Genomic DNA, 22,201 nt, shown 5'->3' on the forward strand with positions numbered 1-22,201 from the left:
TATATTACGAAGAAATGAACCTTAAAGCAGGGGAAAGTACGTGCGGATCCTACAATCAATAATCGAGTCATTTTCCGATCCTCTATACGCTGGATCCAGTTTGTCGCATGGAAATCAGATATCCCATCGAAAAAAAGTACATTAGCGCTTAATATCGCAATTAGTAATTGTCTATACAGGAATAAAACCAACCGCTCTATATTGGGATTCGTAGTCTGTATTTTCTATCAGAAACTATGGTCTGCAAAGTAGTTGAGACTGGCAATACTGCATATTGATGCTAATATGCTACGGACGATTAGTTTTCTCATTCTTTTGGCAACTGAGGTGTTGAGTCTGAGCACACACAACCGAAACTTCTATAATTGGCCAAATCAATCGCAATTAAAGAAACAGCCAAACTGGATTTCACAGGGAAAATAATAGAACGAATATGTTAATTTTATCCACAACACCATTAATAGTAATGAGTCTATTTAATGAAACTCGAGAACATGAAATTCTTTGGTCTCTCTTACCCTAAAAAACTACAACTCAAAGATGAGACTTAGGCATCTTCACTCGCTTCCCTGCTTATCTTTTTGCATACAAAAATGAATGGTTGGAAGACAGAAGCAATAGCATGATAGGAAAAGGAAGTGATTTGAAAATTAGTTTCTATTTTGATATATACAATGGGATATAGTTGAAGAAGAAAAAAGGGCCTTAGAGACCCTTGCTCAGCAGGAATATATACGAGACCAAATCCGAGTAGTGGAGTTTACGTAGCAAGTACAGAAATACTATACGGTGCTAAATGGTCTTGGGCATTTCTCATCTCAAAAGTTAGCTTAAAACGTGAGACTTTCTTCTATACCTATAAACTGACTGTTGAAAATTGGTGATCCATTTTCAATAAAATCTAGAAGCTACTAGCTTAATGGAGAATGAACTTGAAGACACGTGAAGAACTTGAAGAATCACTGATCAAGAAAAGGAAGGGGCACACATTAAAATAATATTATAGTAGTTGCTGGGGTTTTCAAGAGAATAAGCTCTACGGCATGGGAAATTTGTGCATGAAAATATTGGAAGAAAAGTCAACAAAAGTGGCTGAGAGTTGTAAAGAATAGAAAATACAGAAAAAAATGGAGAAGCCACCAGAAGATGCGGAAGAAGTCGCAACAAGAGAAGACAAGAAGCCAGCTGTAATTTTATATTAGTTTTTTGTACTCAATGTCGGTGAAGGATGGCGGTGATTCACGCCTATAAATAGGCTTGGAAGTTGATCATTTGAGTATGAGGGAAATACCTCCACCGTGTGAGAGGTCCACCTTGTGTGGGAAAACCCTCCACCATGATTATCTCTATCAAATTATTTCCTTCAACTAATGAAACTATTTCCCATATCCCATGTTCCTTGTCTTTTAATTATCCTAGTCATGGGAAAATGAAAATATGGAAGTCATTTCACAAAAAAATTGCTGCCTTCGGCCGAAATCAACTTCCAAAACTAAAAGTGGCTGAGGAGTTGAAGTTTTCTCCCTCAAAGAATAGAAAAATACAGAGGTCAAAAATTCGAGGATGAAGATGAAGAAACTGCTTTAATCCACAGAAGAATCGGAACAAAAGGCAAAAGAAGCAAGAGGAGAAGGAAGGAGAAAGAGAAGCAGAAAGTTAGAAAGAAAGATCTAATGAAACGTTTATGCATCTCAATTTATCCATTTGAGTAAATGAAAAGATGCAAGAAATACCCCATGTGGAAGATTTCCAAGAGGTCTCATCCTTTTTAAATGATGACAAAGTGTGAGAGATGCATGATTTTTGTCTTGTCCTTTTGACAAAAATTATCCTAAAGTCTATCCCTTGTCCATCATCCATAAACTACACCATACACTTGCACACACGCCACTAACCAAAAATTATAACTAATACAAAAACCATGCTTCCGTAACGCACACATCCAAAATATATTTTTTTAACACTGACTATCAGCCCATTCCACAATCAATATAGAATAACCCAAACAAAAACTTCAATAGTTATTAGAATCCATAGACGCAAGATGCCGTCGAGGCACTTAAATCACGTTCTCAATGTGAGATAAATTTTTGCATTATGAAAAATTATTAACCAATCTATAGGATGTCCTTCGAACGAGAGTCCACAAATCGTTTTAATGTGAGATAAATTTTTGCATTATGAAAACTTATTAACCAATCTATAGGATGCGAACGGGAGTCCCAAATCTTTTCATTGCAAAAAGATTCCTGTGCTAGACAGTAAACTACAAAAGCTCTCTCAAGTTCTCAACCGCCCCTAGATAATGGACGATGATATGCAACACTCCCTGCCTATGAGCAATTTAACTGCAACTTAATAGTTGGGAAAAAAACCGTGCAGTTGCTTTCAGCGGACAACCAATCCGAGTTATATCATCAATAGAATAGAATCCATCCCGAAAGCAATGTGAGACGAGTGTTAAATCGAATAAGAATTGCCAATAATCTAGAAAGAGTTAGTAAGTCGGTACAGATTGATGTATAGTGTACCAATAGGAGTGTGGTTAGATTCGATTCTGGCGCTTGTTCCACTTCTCAGCGGGTGGTTGTGGCGGTGGAATGAAATTCGCCATGCATTACCAATCGAACAAAAATGTTCTTACGCTGGATTGAAGATTACACATGGAATAACCTTTCTTCGGTGAAATGTTCACCTTTCTTTGGTACTTCAAGATTCTTCGCCACCCTGACAAGTCTATAAACATGAAAAGACAGAAGTAATAATCTTTATTTATTTGTAAAAGTATTCGATTAGAGTGGTTTTTTCCTTAAGTTTATTCTTGCCTGTCTGATATAATCTCACTTCTATCTGCATTCGGAACAAGTTTCAGGGAGTATCTTAGCCCTTAGGATTTTGAATGATCTGTACGTTTAATTGCAAATAACCTAGTAGTCAGATAGAAATCACAAGTTAAAAGACCTGAGAAAAACAGAGTAATTCTGTCCATCTGTTGTGGATCACTGTGGTGCAAGTGCATGGGTTACTTGACAATGCCGCGTTATTTCATGGCCACAGTGGGTTTGAACTAAGCTTTCCCCCCACTTCAATAATCAAGTAAGGTCGCGGAGAATGAATGTCCACGGTCACCTTTTGATGGCCTTCCATCAAGCTTCCCATCAGTGAACAAGTTTGTCTTATGAGCCCCACCACATCTTCATCGTAGAATGGCCTAATGGCGATCTTGTCGGCACGACTTTGATGGCGGGTTTCCATGGAAAGGCACACACCCAGATCAGTAGCTTCGTCTCAAATGCAATCAACCGGCCAGCATGTGGTGGTCACACATGTCCAAGTCAAGTCCCCAGTAGAGTGAACGGTCCGAACCCGAGGGACCTTGGACATAGTATTCGGCAACGTGGGCATGGTGAGTTCGTCGAAGCAAGACGTCCTCATCTCTGACATGAAGGGCTACGAGCCCCTCTTTGGAGTCAACATCAGAGGCGTGGCTGCCAGCATGAAGCACGCGGCTTGAGACATGCTGGCCGGTGGTGGCAGCGGGAGCGTAATATGCTCGGCGAGCATGGTGGCCAGCATGGGCACTGACCACTGCATCGACTACTGCATGTCGAAGCATGCAGTGCTGGGACTGGTGCGGTCGACGAGCCAGCCACTCGGGGCAAGCAGCATGCGCATGCACTGTTTGTCGCCAAGCACGGTCGGGAAGCTGCTGCTGTGCGGGTTATATGCAATAAAAGGGGAGGAGCTCGAGGCGTTGCTCGAGCCGTCCTTGTGCATGAGAGGAGTGCTGACGGCGAGGCATGTGGCAGATGCCGTGGTCTTTCTCGCTTCCGATGGCTTGGTCATCGATGGAGGTGGGCGTCTCGGCTACGTACATCAGCTAATGAAGATGGACAATGCAAGCACGCTTGGACGTGGCATAAGGTGTTATGGGTGATATGGCCTCTGCATATGATTGTTGAAGTAAATAATGCCTCGGTTGTTTACGGGTCAAACAGAAGTCCTCATTCATGGAATTTCCCTCCTTGGACTGATTTTCCTTCGTTCTTGTGTTTGTTTCCAACCTTAAAGCATAGGAAAGTACGAGGCCATCCTACAATCATTCTTGCATCGAATGGAAAAAGTACACAAAAAATCTCAAAAGTTATGTATAATGCTTACTTTTCCTTAAATAGACTTAAAGCACAAAACGTGGCATTTTTTTTTATAGAATTTCAATATCTGTATGTCTTTTCTGAATTCCAACTTAGACAGTAACCTAGAGCAATACGGAGTCATTTCAAATCTTAACTCATTCTTTCACTATGGTTCTCGTTTCTCTCCTCTCTCGATTCTAGTGGTATTACAAAGCTCCTTCCATGGAAGCAAAAACCACAATTTTTTGAAGCAAAAAGCAACCATCCCACCAAAAAAAAGAAAAAATTAAATATCTAGATGAGGGTTTTGCTTCAGTGGGGATGCGATATTGAAGGTGAAATTAGCAGAAAGGGGAAAACGTGAGGCAGGGAGGTTTGTTTTCCAGTTTTTAGCTCCATTTTTATTTTTTATTTTTTTAAATAAAAGCGCGATTGTGGGAGTTTCGCTCCGTCGACTCCCTCACCTCGTACCTCTCGGCCATGGGCATCCGGAAGGGCGATTGTCCTCCTCCTCCTCCTCCTCTCCTTTTGTTGTTTGCCTCGCTGTCGTGTCCCTCGGTTCTGCCATCATTGTTCTATTAATGCAAACCTGTTCTTCGATATTTTTCGTTTCCCAGCATCCGAAGCTTCATTAGGGCTCCTTGTTCTCTCATCATCAAGAGTTTTTCAGCACCAAATCCTCTGTTATCACGTTAGGGTTTGAAAAATAATGGGAAAGTTTTCCCCAAATCATCAATTTTGAGATTGGGGTTTGAAGAAAGATTGAATTTGGGGGCAAATATGTGGGAAACGACATTGTTCGGTTAATATTTGCCAACTCACAATAACGGTGAGTCACGTCAGCCAGAAAAAATATTAGAATATTGTTACGTTAGATTTCTAGCTATTCAAACTAGAGTTTCCAAAAAAAAAAAAAAAAAAAACAAGAGTTGGCACTTAATTAATCTTTTTTTTAAGTGACATTTAAGTGATCCGGAAAAAAATAATACTAAAATGAATATCATACACAACTTTTAACACTTCTAGTATATTTCTCCCTGCATCGAACTAATTTTGTCCATCATCACAAATGTCGGATCAAGAGAAGTCCTAAATAAGTTGCTGAATTGAGTGCAGAGGATACTAGAAAGCTTAGTCAATGCAACAAAGTTTTGAGGTTGAAGGATAGCCAGAGGAAAACAGCAGGATTTCAACAGCCATACTCATAAAATCGGGGTTGAAATTTCCCAACAAAATTCGCTTTCTGTAAATGAAGTTAAAAAGAAAAAAGAATAAGATGTCCCTAATCGAGAAAATGGGGCAAATCAGAATTGCAATTCGGCCAGAATGCACTAAGTTGGGCCCAAAATTTCCATTCAACGTCCCCAGGTTTTGTCTTTTTCCTCTTGGCCCTATACAAAACTTCCTACTAATTCCAAGCAAAAACAATAATCTTCTTGGCACACGCTCGTCAGTCGTCCGCCGGAGATGGCCGAACCCACCTGCAACAACTCAATAATGAATAAACTCCAAGGCAAAGTGGTCATCATCTCTGGCGGCGCGAGGCGACAGCTCGGCTCTTCGCCGCCCATGGCCCTCGCATGGGCATCATCTGACATCCAAGAAACAAGCCGAGATGTTGCTGTTGTAAAAATTGATGAAAAAAAAATTATCTTAGACTTGCAAGCACTATTCTTAAGGATAATTTCATTTCTCGGAGTGCAAAACTCAGTGTGATTAGTTTTAGCTGCTGTCATCTCAAAATAAAATGGACCCTTTTCTATTTTGCATAGAATAATAGAAGGAAGAGGAACAACTTTATGCGTATAATCCGGTGAGAAAACAAAAGGAAAGATTTTTGAAGAAAAAAGCATATTCTTTTTTTAATTCGGCATATATATCAAGATGGTCTTTTTTAAGTTTTATTTTTATATTCAAACAAAAGAGAGCCTTAAGAATCCAATATAAAGCCATTATAAAATAATTGAGGGTTTATGAAGAATCAAATGTTACAAAATGATTGAAAAGCCATCATATGACCATTTAGGATCCGTAATATAACCATTAAAATAATTATGGACTTTATTGCGGTCATAATTTCTATCAAAGTCATTCCTAAAATATATTTCAATAATGGTTGAAATAATCAACAATCCCCTACATATTTCAAAAAGCTTTGAAAAGAAAAAGTAGAATAATGATGAGCTATTAGAGCATTATGCATCCGTGTAGTTGATTATTTATTTAATGTTGAGCATTCGTCTATTAATTATTGTTTTAATTTTTGGAGATTGGGAACCGGACCGAACCGGTGGTCCGGAAACCAAAATTGTTTCACAACCGTTTTACGTTGAAAACTAAAAATTTCACGTCAAGATCGGTTCCATGGATCCACCCGAGAACCGGACCGGACCGGCGGTCCTGGCGTCGGTTCCGGTGGATCCTCGCACAAACGGTGAATCTCGGTGTTGTTAGGCTATGAATCAACTAGTTGTTTAGAAAGAATGAAGTATAATTTACAAAATCATTGGCAAAGTTTGAAACTTCTATGAATCAATTTTTTTTTTAATTATAATTTTTACCAATCACATCACATGCCCACAAATTTAATTGTTCAACGCGATTTTGCACTAATAGGTTCTGCGTGTGCTTGGTTTATTCATAAGTGCTTAGAGATTTTTGCCAAAAATTCTCATAGGAACTACCTCACTGCACACTTAAATAGGCAAATTCCATCAAAACTTATTCTGCAATTTAATACACCACCAATAATGGCTATGGAGTTTTTTTTTTTTGTCTACACTCATAGCTTTGAAACCTACTCATGAAACTTACGCGTCTCCATCCCATCCCCCCTTGAAAAAGTGGGGATTTAAACCCCTCACCTCCCTATTTTAAGGGTTAAGCTTGCTCGCCCTTTTTTTTTTTTTTTTATTGCAACTTTACCATATTCTCACATTAGGAGAGACAACAATTTCTAATAATGCATTACTTGAATCACAAGTGACTTGTTATTATCCATATGAATCAAATTCTTGGAATTGCCAATCATATAGGTTAAGTTCCTATCATTGTTGTTTTTTCTCAACTGGCTTAACTCCCATTTCCCTCAATGTATCATAAATTAATTTTCTTTCCATAGGTTTAGTCAGAGGATCAACCTTTACATAATCGATGGACATACTTTCATCTTTAAGTAGCTGCTTTACCACATCAAACCTCTATCGAATGTGTTTATTTTTACCATTGAAAGTCTTATTTTTTGCAATGGCTATTGCTCGCAAAATGTGTCGGTTTCATTCCCAAAGGAATATTCACTAAAAAGTTCCTCAATCACTCAACCTATTTGCTAGCCAATTTTAGAGCCACAAACTTTGACTCCATGGTAAATTTAGCAAATATTGTTTGTTTGGTTGACTTCCAAGTTACAATAGCTCCACCATGGGAAAACACTTATCCACTAGTGGATTTGGTCTCATCTGAATCCAAAATTCATATAACATCATTGTATCCTTCTAACACAACAAGATATCATTTATAAAAAAAAAAAAAAAAAAAAATGCCATACTTTATGGTTCATCTTAAATACATCATAACTATGTTCAAGGCAATCCAATTATCACAATTGAGATGTTGTGTATATCTTCTCAATTTACTTATAGTATAAGCTATATCAGGTTGAATATAAATCATCAAATGCATCATACCCCAATTAGTGTGATCACACTTTGATTAAACCACACTATCTTATTTATTTGTCACTAATTGGGTATTAGAACCATAAGGAGCACTCACAGGCTTGACATCAAAGTGTCCATATTTTTTAGTTAAGCATTAGGCCATTGTCACTTCTTATGATTCTAACACCCCAAAATAACATTGTTCTCCCATGTCCTTCATATCAAATTTAGAAGTCAAGAAAATTTTTGTTTCATTCACAATATCAATACATGTACCGAAAATAAGCATGTCATCAATATATCAGCCAATAATTATATATTCACCATCAATAGTTTTCTTGTATACACATTTATCTATTTCAACAAAAAAAAATCCCTTATTAGTTAAAACCTCATCAATTTTTTAATGCCATTGCTTTGGCACTTGTTCTAAGCCATATAAAGATTTAATGAGTTTACAAACTTTGTTTTCTTGGTTAGGAAATACAACCCTTAGTTTTCACTATGTAAATTTCCTCTCTAAATCACTATTGAGACCTAAAATTTCCCCTTTTATTTAGAAGTTAACTACATCAAAAATTAGGGATTAGTTTTTAAAAGGAAAAGAAAAGAAAAAAAAAATGAATAATTTTCATTAAAATGCATCTTATATGTTTTCATTAAATTTTCCCCTTGTGTTCTTCTCTCCTACGTATCTATTTTCGTTTAGGCCCAAGCCTAGCCTCATTTCCTTTCTCCTAGCCCAGCCCGCATGTGGGTCTTCTTCCTCCATACGCCGGTCACACCTCTGCAAGGAAAAGAAGAGTACAAGTCAGAGAGAGGCAGTGGATTACCACCATTAGAAGAGTACAAGTCAGAGAGAGGCAGTGGATTGCCAACCACAAATGGTGGTGTTCTGCGGGTCAAGCTCAAGCCGACCAGAGAGTTGGCAGTGGCAGAAGCTAGGCACGCTAGTTGCTAGTCGTTAAAAGGAGGGGGGGCTTCTTCTTTGACTTTGGCGAGAGAGAGAGAGAGAGAGAGAGGAGCATGAGCAAGGCATGAATTTCATGATTTTTTTTTCGTCTTTTTTCACGACATTCGTTAAGCAAGACAGATTCTTTGCCTCTATCTTATCTAATTCTTTTTATCCCTCTATTCAATTGGTTTTCTACCTCAACTTCGTACAATAGAAACATATCAAAAGCTTCATCTTTATGCCTAAGCAAATAAATTCGGGCAAATAAAGAGGGAGAGTTTCATGAATTATTCCTTCATTTTCACAAAATTCGTTAAGCAAGACATATTCTCCACCTCTATATGATCTAATTCTTTTTATCCTTTTATTCAATTGGTTTTTTACCTCAACTTTGTACAATAGAAACATATTAAAAGCTTTATCTTTATACTAAAGCAGATAAACTTTAGTAAATCTAGAATAATCATCAATGAAATTCATGTATTATTGTTTACCTCCTCTAATGATAGTTTGTTTTAAATCTCCTTGATTAGTGTGAACAAAACTCAATAATTCAAATTCTTTATTTATAGAAATACAAGGCTTTTTTGTTAATTTTGTTTCAGCACGTATTGCACATTTGTTAAAACATGAGTTTTCTATCCTAAAACTAAACCTTGTTTTTGCATTTTCTTAATATAAGAAATACTAACATGACCTAGTCTACCATGCCACAAATCGATAAATTCAACCAAATAAGCAAAATAAGTACCATTTTCATTGATAACATTGGAAAAGTTAGGAATAAAAATTCAATGATTAAAATAACCATTTTCACAAAAACGTTATTTTTTGTTATTATTATATCCCAACATTTCTTAATATAGCCACTAAAACTAGGTTTGCTCTTATATTAGGGACATGCAGTACATCATTCAAGGTCAAAGTCTTGCTAGATGTGAGCTTGAGAAGAATTTTTCATTTCCCAAGAACTTGAATTGTTATTGAATCACCAAGAAAAATAATTTCCTCCTCCCCTTGCTAGTGTGTAGGAGGAAAAGGCACAAATATGTAGACTCAGGTGCCGTGTCACAATTACTATATATAATGTATTCTCCTTCTCTTACTAGTGTGTCGTGTCACGTGTCGTGTGTTGGTGTGAATGCTACTTAGCCTGAGTCTATCACCAACTCTTTCATAGTGGCCACAATATTAGCTTGGGAAATGATGGCAACAATTATGTTATTAGGATCATCTGCTTTAACCAAGTTGATCTTTATTTTAGTAGGATTTGTTATTTTCTATTATTCTCTTTTTGCATTGCGCTGCATGATGACCGGTTTTCCACAAATAAAGTAAGAACCTTTTTTTTTTAACGTGGGGTGAGTAACTTTGGGTTTGTAATCAAATTTTTTTGTTATTATAACTATTTTGACGATGTTAAGGTTTGCTTTGCACCAAATTTGCCCCGATAACAATCTCCTTAGCTTTAGCTTTGGCAATTTTAAATTGTGATCTAACTAGAAAAAGAAAAGCAGAGAAAAAAAAAGGGAGTGAGGACATCTAACTAAAAATGAAAAAGTTAATACCTTAAAAAAAAAGCAGACTAACTAAAAAAAACCCTAAACTGATACATTTATGATAAATTTACCCCAAATTAATTTATTCGGTAAATTTGTGATTAATATACCCTGAAAAACTAGATTAATACCACACAAAAATCACAAAAATTATAAACTATGACAAACATAGTGTAAAATAAAAATTACAGTTATTTAACTTTATAATTTAACAAGAAAATTTTAAAAATGTAAATTTGGTGTACTAGTTTAGGAAAATTTATAAAGTTTGGAATTTTTTATGATGTATAGGTTTGGGGTTTTTCACAATTTTTTTAAAGTATAAATGGTGTGGATTTGATTTATTTAAGGGATGAGAATTGCGCCCGCCAGCTAAAAACCTTGGTGCTGCTCTCTTCTGTGGCTGGGGAATAACGCCAGCGCCAGCGCCAGCGCCAAGCCAAAGGGAATCCCATTCCTCCCTCTCTCTCTCTTCCACAGCCACAGCCACAGCCGCAGCCGCTATTAAGCCGCCTCGCCGCCGCTCGTCGCTGTGGGAAGCCGCCATTGCCGCCGCCGCGCCGCCGCTGCGTCGCCGGTTTCCAGACTCTGGTCCAGGTCCTCTGTCTCTCTGTTTTTCTCCTTAAAGCGTTTTTCCAGCCCGGGAACATGTGAAATTAGGTCAAAGGTTGTCCTAAATCAATAGCTGTCGAAGGGAATTCGAGGGAGGACGAGCTCGGTCAAAGCGCCGTCGTCCGTCGCCGTCGGCGGTCGCCCCTCGTCGCCTCGTCGTCGCCGATTGGGTTGCTTCCCTTCGCGTCCCCCATCGCTTTCCCTTGCACCGTTTTGGTCGTCGTCTCCTTAGCCTCCTCTCTGTTCGAGTTCGTCGTCCACTCGCGTCCTCCTTGCTTCACTCGTTTTCCGTCCGTCTCCTTCAACACCGCCCTTTCCGCAAGTTTATATTTTTCCGAAGAGGGCGCGGAGTATGTACCCATAAGAATGGAGGATCTAGATTGACGTGTCATTTGTGGAGCTTATCAATGTTGTGTTCTCGCGCTTCTCTGAGTCGTAGAGATGCGGTGGTTTTTAATCTCGACGAGAACGGATGTTTGTTTAATTATTAACAAGGAATTCATTTGCTGGTCTTAGTGATATCTTTTCTCTGAACCTTATGATAGGATGTCATTTTATCGTTGAATGGAATATGTGGGGGGCGCTATTGAACTATATTTGCGGTTCTTAAGAGTATTATGCATGTAGTTGCGTAAAACAAAGGCTTCAAAGAACAGTTAGGCTTTGATTTATGAAATTTGTGGGATCTTAGGATCCTCAATCCGATCATCTGGGACCCCAAAATGACCCTACTTAGGATCCCAATCCTGACAACCTTGCATTTATCTTCGTGCGTGAGAGCAAAACATCTAGTGTTTTGGACATCCATTTTTTGGCGTTAATCTTGGTCTGTGGCCTATACTTCAGTTTGTCAGGTACCATGGAGATCGACAAAGCAGTCAAGGAATGTGATGATAGGAGGCTCAAGACTAAGTATGCTAATGCCATTTATGTCATTCAGAGAGCTTTAGCCCTCTACTCGTACGTTCTTTCTTGTCCTCTCTTCTGCTGCTTTTAACGGTTTTACATTTGCAATTTCTATTTGGAACATTGGTCTTGCTTTTTCATTCATGAGATAGGTTTTAATTGCATATGAATATGTGAAGATGATTGGAAGAATAAGAGTTTAATTCTTGATTCTGATGTTCACTACAAATCTGAACTTAGTTGATCCAAGGCAAATAGTTGGAATTCCATTCAGTTCGAATTACTATTTGTCAGAAATTAAAGTTCTCGATGCGAACTCGATGTTTGTTGAGTTTGGACTTCGTGTTCATGAATTTGTTTATAATACTAAGCTGGCGACTTTATGTTCTTTCAGTATTCCACTTGGTTTCTTGTTGTTTTCTTCCTTAGAGCCAATTGTTCTATCTGATTGCGATTCCTGATGGGTGTAGATGTATGATATATGTTCTTGATACTTAATGCTGGTGCATGTGCTGTCCCTGATACTTGCTTCAATTGTCCTTAGTCTTTAATGGTATTCGCTGATGTCATATCTTTTGGTGTTCTTTTCTTGGACTTGGTCTGAAAAATGTGCTAGAAATCTCTTCATGCTCAGATTTTTCCTTGTTAAGTTAATATGAACTGTTTTAGCATATTTAAAGAATCTATTCGGCGATCTCTTATTTGTGGCTTGCCACACCATCACCGCATGCTGTGCTCAATGTCTGGGTTTCGTGAGTGTTATGGTTTTAAGTGTTCGGTTTCTCACATTTCTGTCCAGCCTGAATCATCTGGTCCTATGTTTAGACTTACCCCGTTGAATTTATTTGTCTTCACTACCCTTGACGCGTCTGATGATCTTGGTTTTGTAAATGTTTTCGTTATTGTGGTAAATTTCTCATTTTTCTAAATACTAAAATTTGAAATCTGAATCATATGTCAAGTTTTGATCTTGCAAAAGATTGTTTATTCTTCCTCTCCTACTGGAATTGGGCCAACGATGTTGAGACTATCTTGGAGAGTGTTACTCTTCAAATGGCTAGTAAACTGCAGGTGAGCTGCTGTGGCCATTTTTTGGTAGTGGGAAAGATGTATACCTTTTACATGTAGTGAGTATGCTTCCGGAGAGTTGTTATTTAAAAATGAATTTACTTCTTTTTCTTTTTCTTTTTTTAAATTCCTTATGGTACTTTTCATCGAGTTTAATAATTACATGTCTTGGTGTTTGGCCAATTTTAAACCATTGTCCTGGAAAATTGAGATGGGTTCGACATTTAAACTCTTTGTTCCTCAAAAACCTCTTGCATTTAGGTTTTCCTATACCTGAAAGGTTGATTCAATTCATGCTCTCTTACCTTCCTCTAGAAATTAAATAAGTAGCACTTTTCTGGTAGAGAATTCAACTAAGAGAGTTCGACTCCAAATTTTCTTCCAGACCACATGCAGTGCTACCTCTGGCAAGAATTGTCATTTTCTACTCATTAGCTTCATTCGTCGATATGGGGCCAGCCACATTCTTAGTCCAGCAATATGTTAATAATTCGCAATTTACACTGGGTTAGTGAGAATTGTTTGAAACTTTATATGCAACTGTTAGAAACTTATTGTAAAAAAGGGCAAGGCATCTTTTTCTCCTAATCAGTGTTAAAAAATTCCTTCATAGAAAAATTTAAATTTGTGCTCTCAAAGGTTTACTACTGTGATGCTTTGTGGGAGTGCCGTATGAAATTGTCTGGTAGATGAGCTTTCATTTAACAAGTTTTAAAATATTTTATTCAATGCGTGACAAGTTGGCATGACTTCATCATATCTTAATAGCTGCAAGAGATCTGAAGGCCTTCTCCCTTTGAAAGCTCTTCTGGGCAAAAGGGAAATACATCCTAAGGAATAAATGCCCCTTCTTTACATTCGTTTGTATATACCTCTGGGATTTTGTTTCCTTATGTTGCTGAGCATTCTTTCATTCCATGTTATCCATTGAAACTCCTCTGACAATTGGCCCCTGAGGTTATATTGGACCTTATCTGGTTCTTGACATTTTACAGTGTTGAAGAGGTTGCTTTCAGTTTCAATGGTGGAAAAGATTCAACTGTAAGTAGTCATATGCTTATGTTATGTTTGAGTTAAGCCTCATTACTTTTTTATTGATGGTTATCCTTGGACTAAATTGTAGGTTTTGTTGCACCTACTTAGAGCCGGACATTATCTTAGTGAAGCGAACCAGAGGTCTCCTAATGGGAATCTAAAAGGTTTTCCATTCAGAACGATATATTTTGAGAGCTCTTCTGCTTTCTCTGAGATCAACTCCTTCACACATGGAATTGCTACTACGTATGGGACTGAACTTGCTTTTGTTTGAAACCACAAAGATCTATCATTTAATAGTTTTGATAGCAATTTTTAATTCACACTTCTGCTACCTTGACAGGTATGCTTTGCAGATGGAAGTCATTCACACAGATTTTAAGTCTGGTCTGGAAGATTTAATAAAAAGCAAGTCCATTAGAGCTATATTTCTTGGTGTGAGGATTGGTGATCCTACTGCGGTAAAGTTGTCACTGTACCTAAAATGACATGTCTCTGTCTTGGCTACAGTTTTTCTATTGCCTTTCGTAATTCATTTGTGCTTTCTGTTTGAACCTGTGATACCTATGCCTTTATCTTTTTCTTTCTTCTAAATCCTGCAGGTAGGCCAGGAACAGTTCTCACCAAGTTCACCTGGTTGGCCTCCTTTTATGAGAGTGAATCCTATATTGGATTGGTCATACAGGTCACTCTAAGCAGACTTTCTATAAGTTTCTTCTTGGGTGACTAGCAAGTAGCATTACATTGCTTGTGCCAAAAAAAGGAAACATGACATGATATTCCATTTCTTCTGTATTGACTGCATTCTGTGGTTTCACTTCCTTCCCAGTCCTCTTTCCGAAGTCCTGCTACTTTAGCTTTGTGAAGTTTTCCTTAACTCTTAGGGTTTTAGGGATTGTTGAAGCATATTCTCTGCACTGGTTCGATGTTTCCCTGTTTCGCAAAAACCAGAAATAAGCATATGTTGATTGGATAGTAACCAAGAAAGAGTGCATCGCAGTGACCACATACTACCGGCTACCGAGGGGAATACTCTTATAAATCCTTTTTAAACCGCACTTGGGACCATTATTTTGATTAGATTTTGTTACATTTTATCCTTGCAGTGTCCATGTGGTGCTCAATAGTAACTACATTCTTTTATTTTCTATATTGTCATAAGAGGTGTTCCTGTGCTTCTTTTCAGGGATGTCTGGGCTTTCCTCTTGATAAGCAAAGTTCCCTACTGCTGCCTTTATGATCAAGGGTAAAATGGCAACTGAACAAATTTAGTTGCTTCAGTTTGTTGAGTACAATATTTTTTGGCTTAATTTTGTATAATACGCAATATTTTCTTTAAGTTAATCCAAATTTTAAACTGCCCTTTTGTTTTATTGTGTTGTTAATTCTCATGTTGATATCGTTGTTTTGTTGAGTGTGCAGTTATACTTCAATTGGAAGTATACACGATACTGTACCAAATGCATTGCTGCGAAGTGGTGATTCTGCTAGCAGTGAAGAGAAGTTTAGGCCTGCCTATATGCTTTCAGATGGTAGGCTTGAAAGAGCAGGGAGAGTAAAAAAGCACTCATCATCAGCTCATGGGGTTTCTCCTTCCAGCGATGGCATGTATAAACTGGATTTTAATAATGGCAGTGTGCTCACTACCTCAATCATTGCTGTTGGGGATGAGATTCTGTAAGCCTCTTTTATGAAACTCTCCAATCGGTTGTTTTCTCGAGCATGACTCACTTTTGTACAATTACCACTGTAGCATTTACAGCAATCAGCTCATACAAAGGTTTCTCAATTGTCTTTGACACTACACATTTCCATTCTGTTCATCTATCAGGCTTTCACGGTTTTCTATAAATTGTATCTCATTCATTTTGGAGAAAGAACCGAATTTTTGTCTGAATCAGCTTTGTTTCATTTTGTTTCTTTTAAATTTTTCTATTTGTTATCTTTATTCAATTTTGCAGTCTACTCAATTTTTGTGATTAGAAGAACTTCACTAATGAGCGCCAGAAGGGTCCCCAATCCATGTCCAAAAGGAATCTTTCGGGGGGGAAAAAGAGAAAAATTGTGAACAACTTGGGGTTTTGATATCATCAATTAGCTCATGCATACCAACATATAGCCTTCCTAATTCAAGTATGCACAGTCTGTAATAGAAGATATTCAATTGTTGAAGAATTGCTTTTGTATCCCCTCAAATGCTCTATTTTTTGTATCCTTCTGTATAAATAAAAAATTTGAAAGAAGCCTTTGCTTCTCTCTTCAAACTATGGTTCTTTAAGCCTGTGAAGTGTGTTTCCATATTCCCTTTAATATGCAAAGAATTGGAGTGGCCCTTTTATACCATGATTTGCGTTCTGAATTCAGACTTAAAAAGAAACCATCTTACTTCTTCTTTGTCGATATTTTCTTGGCGACTGTTGTTATTAAGTGCATGATTCCGTCTCTTATGTGTTCCATAGCTCAGGGGGGGAAAGAGAAAAATTGTGAACAACTTGGGGTTTTGATATCATCAATTAGCTCATGCATACCAACATATAGCCTTCCTAATTCAAGTATGCACAGTCTGTAATAGAAGATCTTCAATTGTTGAAGAACTGCTTTTGTATCCCCTCAAATGCTCTATTTTTTGTATCCTTCTGTATAAATAAAAAATTTGAAAGAAGCCTTTGCTTCTCTCTTCAAACTATGGTTCTTTAAGCCTGTGAAGTGTGTTTCCATATTCCCTTTAATATGCAAAGAATTGGAGTGGCCCTTTTATACCATGATTTGCGTTCTGAATTCAGACTTAAAAAGAAACCATCTTACTTCTTCTTTGTCGATATTTTCTTGGTGACTGTTGTTATTAAGTGCATGATTCCGTCTCTTATGTGTTCCATAGCTCAGATCCGGCATTGTTGAGGATCACTTGGGGCCAATCTTGTGTAGAAAGCTTCATTCAATTGGTTGGCTGGTGTCCAAATCTGTGGCTGTACGGAACAATGTAAGGGCTAGCATTCCTCCTAATTTAGTTGTTGTTGCTTACCTAGTTCTTTGTGCGAAGTCCAGCTCTCAAGGTTTCACTGATATATAACTCAATCTACATGTAATTGTCAAAAGGTCTACATAAGTTATTGCTCGGGATTCACTTTTCAAATTTTGTGTCTAAATTTTTGTTTCCTCTGACACCCATCTTGATCCAGGTTGATTCTGTGGCTGAAGAAGTTGAACAGATGAAATCTGCTAATGATATTGTGAGGCCCAGTGATTTATGAAAATGCCCCTTATCATTTTCCTATTGACTAAAAAAAAACTGAATATAATTTTCTATTCCAATTTATGCTTGCTCATGGCTGGACTTGTATATCTGCTATCATTTCTAGGTATTCATATGTGGCGGTGTCGGCCCTCTACATTCAGATGTTACTTTAGCTGGTATTGCAAAGTCATTTGGTGTTCGTCTGGTGAGTTGATAGATTTTTCTGTATATAGTGAGTTCCATTAAAGACATAGTGCTAAACAGAACAAAGATGAGTGGGATTCATGGAGATTACCCACTTAATTTTGGTGGCCATCATCATCATCTAAATAAAGCTATAACATAGAGGAGGAACGCTTTAATGATATTGAGGCTTTACCATAGGTCTGAGTGGATTTATCTTGTTAAATGATTAACTTTTCTTTCATAAGTAGTTTGTTTGTCTTTATAAATCATGTCTTATGGGACCAAATAAGAAGAGAGCAGGACTAATTGAGCATTTTATGTTCATAACTAATTGTCGAATTATTGGTACATTGCTTCCCTGACAATATTCTTCTCGTCTCTAATCAGGCTCCTGATGAAGAGTTTGAAGAATACCTTTGGCAATTGATTGGCAACCAATCTAAAGGTGATCGGAATGAGGTATTTTGCAATGAAAATAGTTAGAGGATTTGGCAATTTTCTTTTGTTCATTTTTGCTGTACTTTGAGAATGTTATGGTCTGACTTACTCAACTTGAGTACTAGCTGGAGTTGTTTCTCCGTATTTTTTTTAGGAGTTATACTCCTGTCTTACAAAAAGGAGTTATACTCCTGTCTTACAAAAATTAAGGAAAGCATTAGGACTTGCCAACATTAGTTTCTCAAGTTGGTGGAAATGACTTGCCAGTGTTTGAGAACTATGCTGCATACTTAGTGCCACGTGTTGGCTGCCAATTACCAAATTTTAGGCTGGTACTGACCAGTTCATTTTAAATAAATACTTAGATTACTCTTCATCTGCATCTTTATGCCAGTTTTCATTACCCTTTAGCATTGCACTAGGGCCATACCAGTTTTCCCACTTAAATATGCCGACATTTTTTCACCAAATGGCCACTCTGCTCTCGTAGGACTTCTATCCTCTCTTTTTCTTACAATTGGTTTGCGCTCTTTAGAGTTGTACTCTGCCAGCAAACTCATCCAATTTCCAATTATCCTCCTTTACTGCTGTTAAGCTTCTAGCCTTCTTGTACTAATTTGACGTGTTATTTTTGTTTTCCATTTTAGATGGCTCTGTTACCTGAAGGTATCACAGAATTGTTGCATCATGACAAGCTTCCTGTACCTTTGGTATGTTTTCGGAAGCTTCCTTTGCGTGAATTATCTTGAATTGATGAGTTGGACGTGTTTCATGCACACTCATCTCATGTGAAATGCCCGAAACCTCAAAGTCACGACTATTGGAGCCTCACTCTGATATACTGCTGGCAAGCTTAAGTTTGTCCAAATTTCTGAGCTTGAAAGTTTTCAATGGATTATCTGATAAATGAGATTTGGAAGTTCATCATGGGTTTCATTAGAGGCAGTGCTACTTCTATGCAAAATGTACACGGTGAAATACCTGATTATCTTCATGTAGATGCTCTTATGCGATAGAATGAATTATTGGAGCTTTCCACGGGATGAAGAGGAAACAGAATTCTTTGCGGGATTATTAATCTTTGACTGGTCCTTATGCAAGTCCAGAGGGTGCTTCAGCATAAATTTTACACGATTCTCTATACAAAGAAGTTTCATTAATGCCCTTTCATAGAATTTTTTCCTAAATAGTATGTGTATATATATGATAGAATGGATTATAAGCTAGACTTTCGGGCTCAAATGCATGTACAATGAGCCTATCCAGCATATTTCCGCCCATTGGTGTCGTTTCAAGAATGAAATATTTTGTCTCTATCTGTTATAGTTGAAAAGCACCTACTGTTAATTTTTGCAGATTAAGTGTCAGAATGTAATCATCCTTACTGCAACAAATGTCACTGAGCTGGACCAGGAATGGGACTGTTTGATTGATCTGATGAGATCAGCTGGCCAGTTAGTGGTGGTGGACCCATTTGTCTCAAAACGCCTGACAGCAAATCTTTCTGATGTACGTTATTCTCTTGCAAATTGTATTGATGTGATGTGATGCAATACTTTCTGCATCCCAAGGACAGGATCTCAAGGAAAGTTAGAAAACTTGTACCTTATTTAAGTAGAAAATTCATTCATATAAGGTTTTACATGAGGGTTTGTTTTTCCAATTTCTTTAGCTTGCTAATATATTATACCTGTTTAACATTACGTGATGTCATTTGAACTATTAGGGTACTTTAGAAGCTTCATGACCCAGTAATATTTTGAACATGGTTCCATGTGACATCATTTTATGCTTAGGATGATTTTGAAGTAAAGTTACTGATGAGTTTCCTGTGTAAAAATCAATTTGTAGTCACTTTAAGCACAACTAAGTGGATATCTTCCTAATAACTCCAAATTCTTAACTCTTGCAAAGGATTGAGGATCATGATTCATGCTAATCGTCATTTCTAGTCATATAATCTTTGTGGTCCTGCGGCATCTTCTGATTGGATCATTGTTGGAATATTCAGGCATATAATCTATCATTTTCTAAAACCTACAGGTAGAAGCAGCTGCACCTCTGTCTAAACTTTGTCTTGAATTTCCAGACCTTTGCATTGGTAAGCTTAGAAATTATATGGGTTCTGGACTGCAATGATTTTCTAATTGAGTCTTTACACTTTGCTTTTTACAAGGGTGTTATCGTGAATCACGACATGGGCCTCTTATTATCAGTTTCGAAAGCAAGGTACAAATGGCCTCTGGATACTTAGCAAACTATTGCTTTTAAATGTCCTCTTCGACTTTAGATATCGAAGAATTTGGTTGCAGGATACGGCAAGGATTGATTCAGCTATAGGTGCGTTGCGCAATAAGTTCCCCCCAGAAGCATTTTCTGAAATCAATTGAGATAGTTCAGATACTAGCACTTTGGTGAGCTGGAGCAACCAAGAAGCTTTCTTCTCAATTGCAGTCTCAAACACCCACAAAAGTGCACGGGCATTGCGCCCTCATCTGAGTGGTAAAAGGAGATGGTGTAATCAACCTTGGGAGGAGGCTGCAAATACAGCACCGGAAGGCTCAATTGAATTTTATACAGTATTTTTAGGCACCGCCTTAATTATTATTACAACTCTTGATGCGCTTGTCCTTGCAAACAAGCCAATGAAAAGTTGATGGGAAGGTGAAATAAAATTTTAGCAGGCTGGTTCACTGCTTGTCTTTTCACATTAATCAGCTTTTTTTTCTTTTCTTTTTTCTATCTGAAGTATGCTAATCTTATATGTTTGACCTTCCTAGAATGGTTACAGAAACCTCTGTTCCGGCTTAGAAAATCCTAATTTTATAGCTTGCGTCTTAAGGAGGTTCATCACATCCACACGTTATGGACCTTATGGTTGTACCTTATTTTGCTTGTGAGCGTTTCAAGGGAAGATAGGACTATAGTTCCTTGAAACAATCGCTCTATGAACATTGCTTGCCGGCACTTCCTAAATTCTAAGCCCTTTGCATTGGTGTAGTTATTGTTTATGTTCGGGTTGGGTATAGGTGTGGTTATTGCATCAAATATAGTAGGATTTCGCTCGCTAGATTTTGCTTGGGATCAGCATTGTAGATTTTAAGGTAGGCTTTATCTGAAAATTCGTTTTCTGTTACTCGCTGCCGAGGTACGCACCTCGGCCATTTTGAAGTTTTTTTTTATTTTTTGAACTTTCATCCTCTTTGACAGTTTTAGTACTCCAGCTCAATCGGCTCCGTTAGGATATTCAAAATTCAATACTCGTCTAGAGCTAAGCACAACTTTTCAAGCTCCAGCTCGGCTCAATATAAATTTAAATGAGATCGAGTTCAATTTGACTCAATTAGTCAACGAGTTCTAGTTGAAGCTTGAATTTATAGTTCAAGCACAAATTTGGACTTTACATTATAATTGAGAGTTTTACAGTCCGAGTAATTAGTTATATTTATAGATGTACATATACAGCAAAAATACAGAAAATACAATCGATTGTTACTTGGTGAGGCTTTTCGGCTACTCGAGTCAAAGTGTATTCGAGTTTGAGCGCAAATTTTCTATAGGAACAATTTGCTATTGTAGTATAAGAGGAGAGTACGAAGTATTGTGAGAATATTTATATTTATAGAAGCAGAGTAATAAGTAGAAGAAAACATTTTTCTAGCGTTACATTTTCTCAAGTTTTTTATGATGGATTCCAGCTCAAATGAACTAGCAGAGCTAAAAGCGAGGGGGAGGCAGAAGAGAACAAATTAGCATGGTAGAAGTGGTAACACACTTAATGTCACCTTTAGCCATCTAACTTGAAGGTTGATTTTTTTGGCTAGACCTAAAGATGGGGATAATTATCCAAAAAATCCTAAATCTATCATATGGTGGCTAATTCAAACTTAAACCCTTCAATTACATCAATTTAGTTCTAAACCTTTTGAGAATTTGTCAATCTAATATTTTTGATCAATTTTAAGCAGAAATCGCTAATATGGTATCCTAGTCAATACCAGCCACTTTATGTGATACAGTCAGTGTTAATATTAACATTTTTCAAAATTTTATAATTTTTATGAATATTTTTTTTTTTTTTTCCCAACTCAAGGTTGGCAAGAACCATCATACCCTTACTTAGACCACCCGAGGTGGCCAGCGACCTTGCTGGAGTAGAGTTGAAAAAAAAAATGAAAGAAAAGAAAAAAATAAATTCATTAGCAAATTTTATGACTTTTTGGACATATTCCCTTTAAAGATGATAACCAACTTGGTTCACAAAAGTCAGTTTCATAAGAAAAGTCAGAAAATCATTAGCAAGCATAGAGTTTTCTTCGACTAGGACGAAGCTTTGATGAAATTTCAGAGGAGGTCCACATCGATTGATGTTGAACAATCAGCAAAATTTTAATATATATGAAGTGATTACA

At 37.3% G+C, this 22,201-nt stretch overlaps 2 protein-coding genes across 4 annotated transcripts; both read left to right on the forward strand.

Annotated features, from left to right (window-relative positions):
- Window positions 1-3,517: 3,517 nt before the first annotated feature.
- LOC104427834 ((+)-cis,cis-nepetalactol synthase NEPS3-like) lies at window positions 3,518-3,937 on the forward strand. Its single transcript, XM_010040854.2, has one exon. The coding sequence runs from the start codon at window positions 3,518-3,520 to the stop codon at window positions 3,935-3,937; it is 420 nt and encodes a 139-aa protein (XP_010039156.2).
- Window positions 3,938-10,687: 6,750 nt separating this feature from the next.
- LOC104426335 (FAD synthase) lies at window positions 10,688-20,503 on the forward strand. 3 transcript variants are annotated; one of them, XM_010039341.3, is made up of 17 exons: window positions 10,689-10,906; window positions 11,768-11,881; window positions 13,891-13,936; window positions 14,019-14,176; window positions 14,274-14,391; window positions 14,533-14,615; window positions 15,117-15,176; window positions 15,353-15,607; window positions 16,814-16,910; window positions 17,110-17,160; window positions 17,290-17,370; window positions 17,739-17,810; window positions 18,437-18,499; window positions 19,146-19,298; window positions 19,833-19,890; window positions 19,966-20,018; window positions 20,102-20,503. In XM_010039341.3, exons 2-17 carry the CDS (start codon window positions 11,781-11,783, stop codon window positions 20,177-20,179), a joined length of 1,527 nt encoding a protein of 508 aa, XP_010037643.1. In that variant the 5' UTR covers window positions 10,689-10,906; window positions 11,768-11,780; the 3' UTR covers window positions 20,180-20,503. The 3 variants fall into 3 exon arrangements, with proteins under 3 accessions (XP_039160862.1, XP_010037643.1, XP_039160861.1); XM_039304927.1 differs by lacking the exon at window positions 10,689-10,906 and adding an exon at window positions 12,790-12,898 and having other exon boundaries at window positions 11,148-11,881; XM_039304928.1 differs by lacking the exon at window positions 19,833-19,890 and having other exon boundaries at window positions 10,688-10,906.
- Window positions 20,504-22,201: the final 1,698 nt, after the last annotated feature.

Source organism: Eucalyptus grandis, chromosome 11, assembly GCF_016545825.1.
Source record: "Eucalyptus grandis isolate ANBG69807.140 chromosome 11, ASM1654582v1, whole genome shotgun sequence".
Classification (NCBI taxonomy): domain Eukaryota; kingdom Viridiplantae; phylum Streptophyta; class Magnoliopsida; order Myrtales; family Myrtaceae; genus Eucalyptus; species Eucalyptus grandis.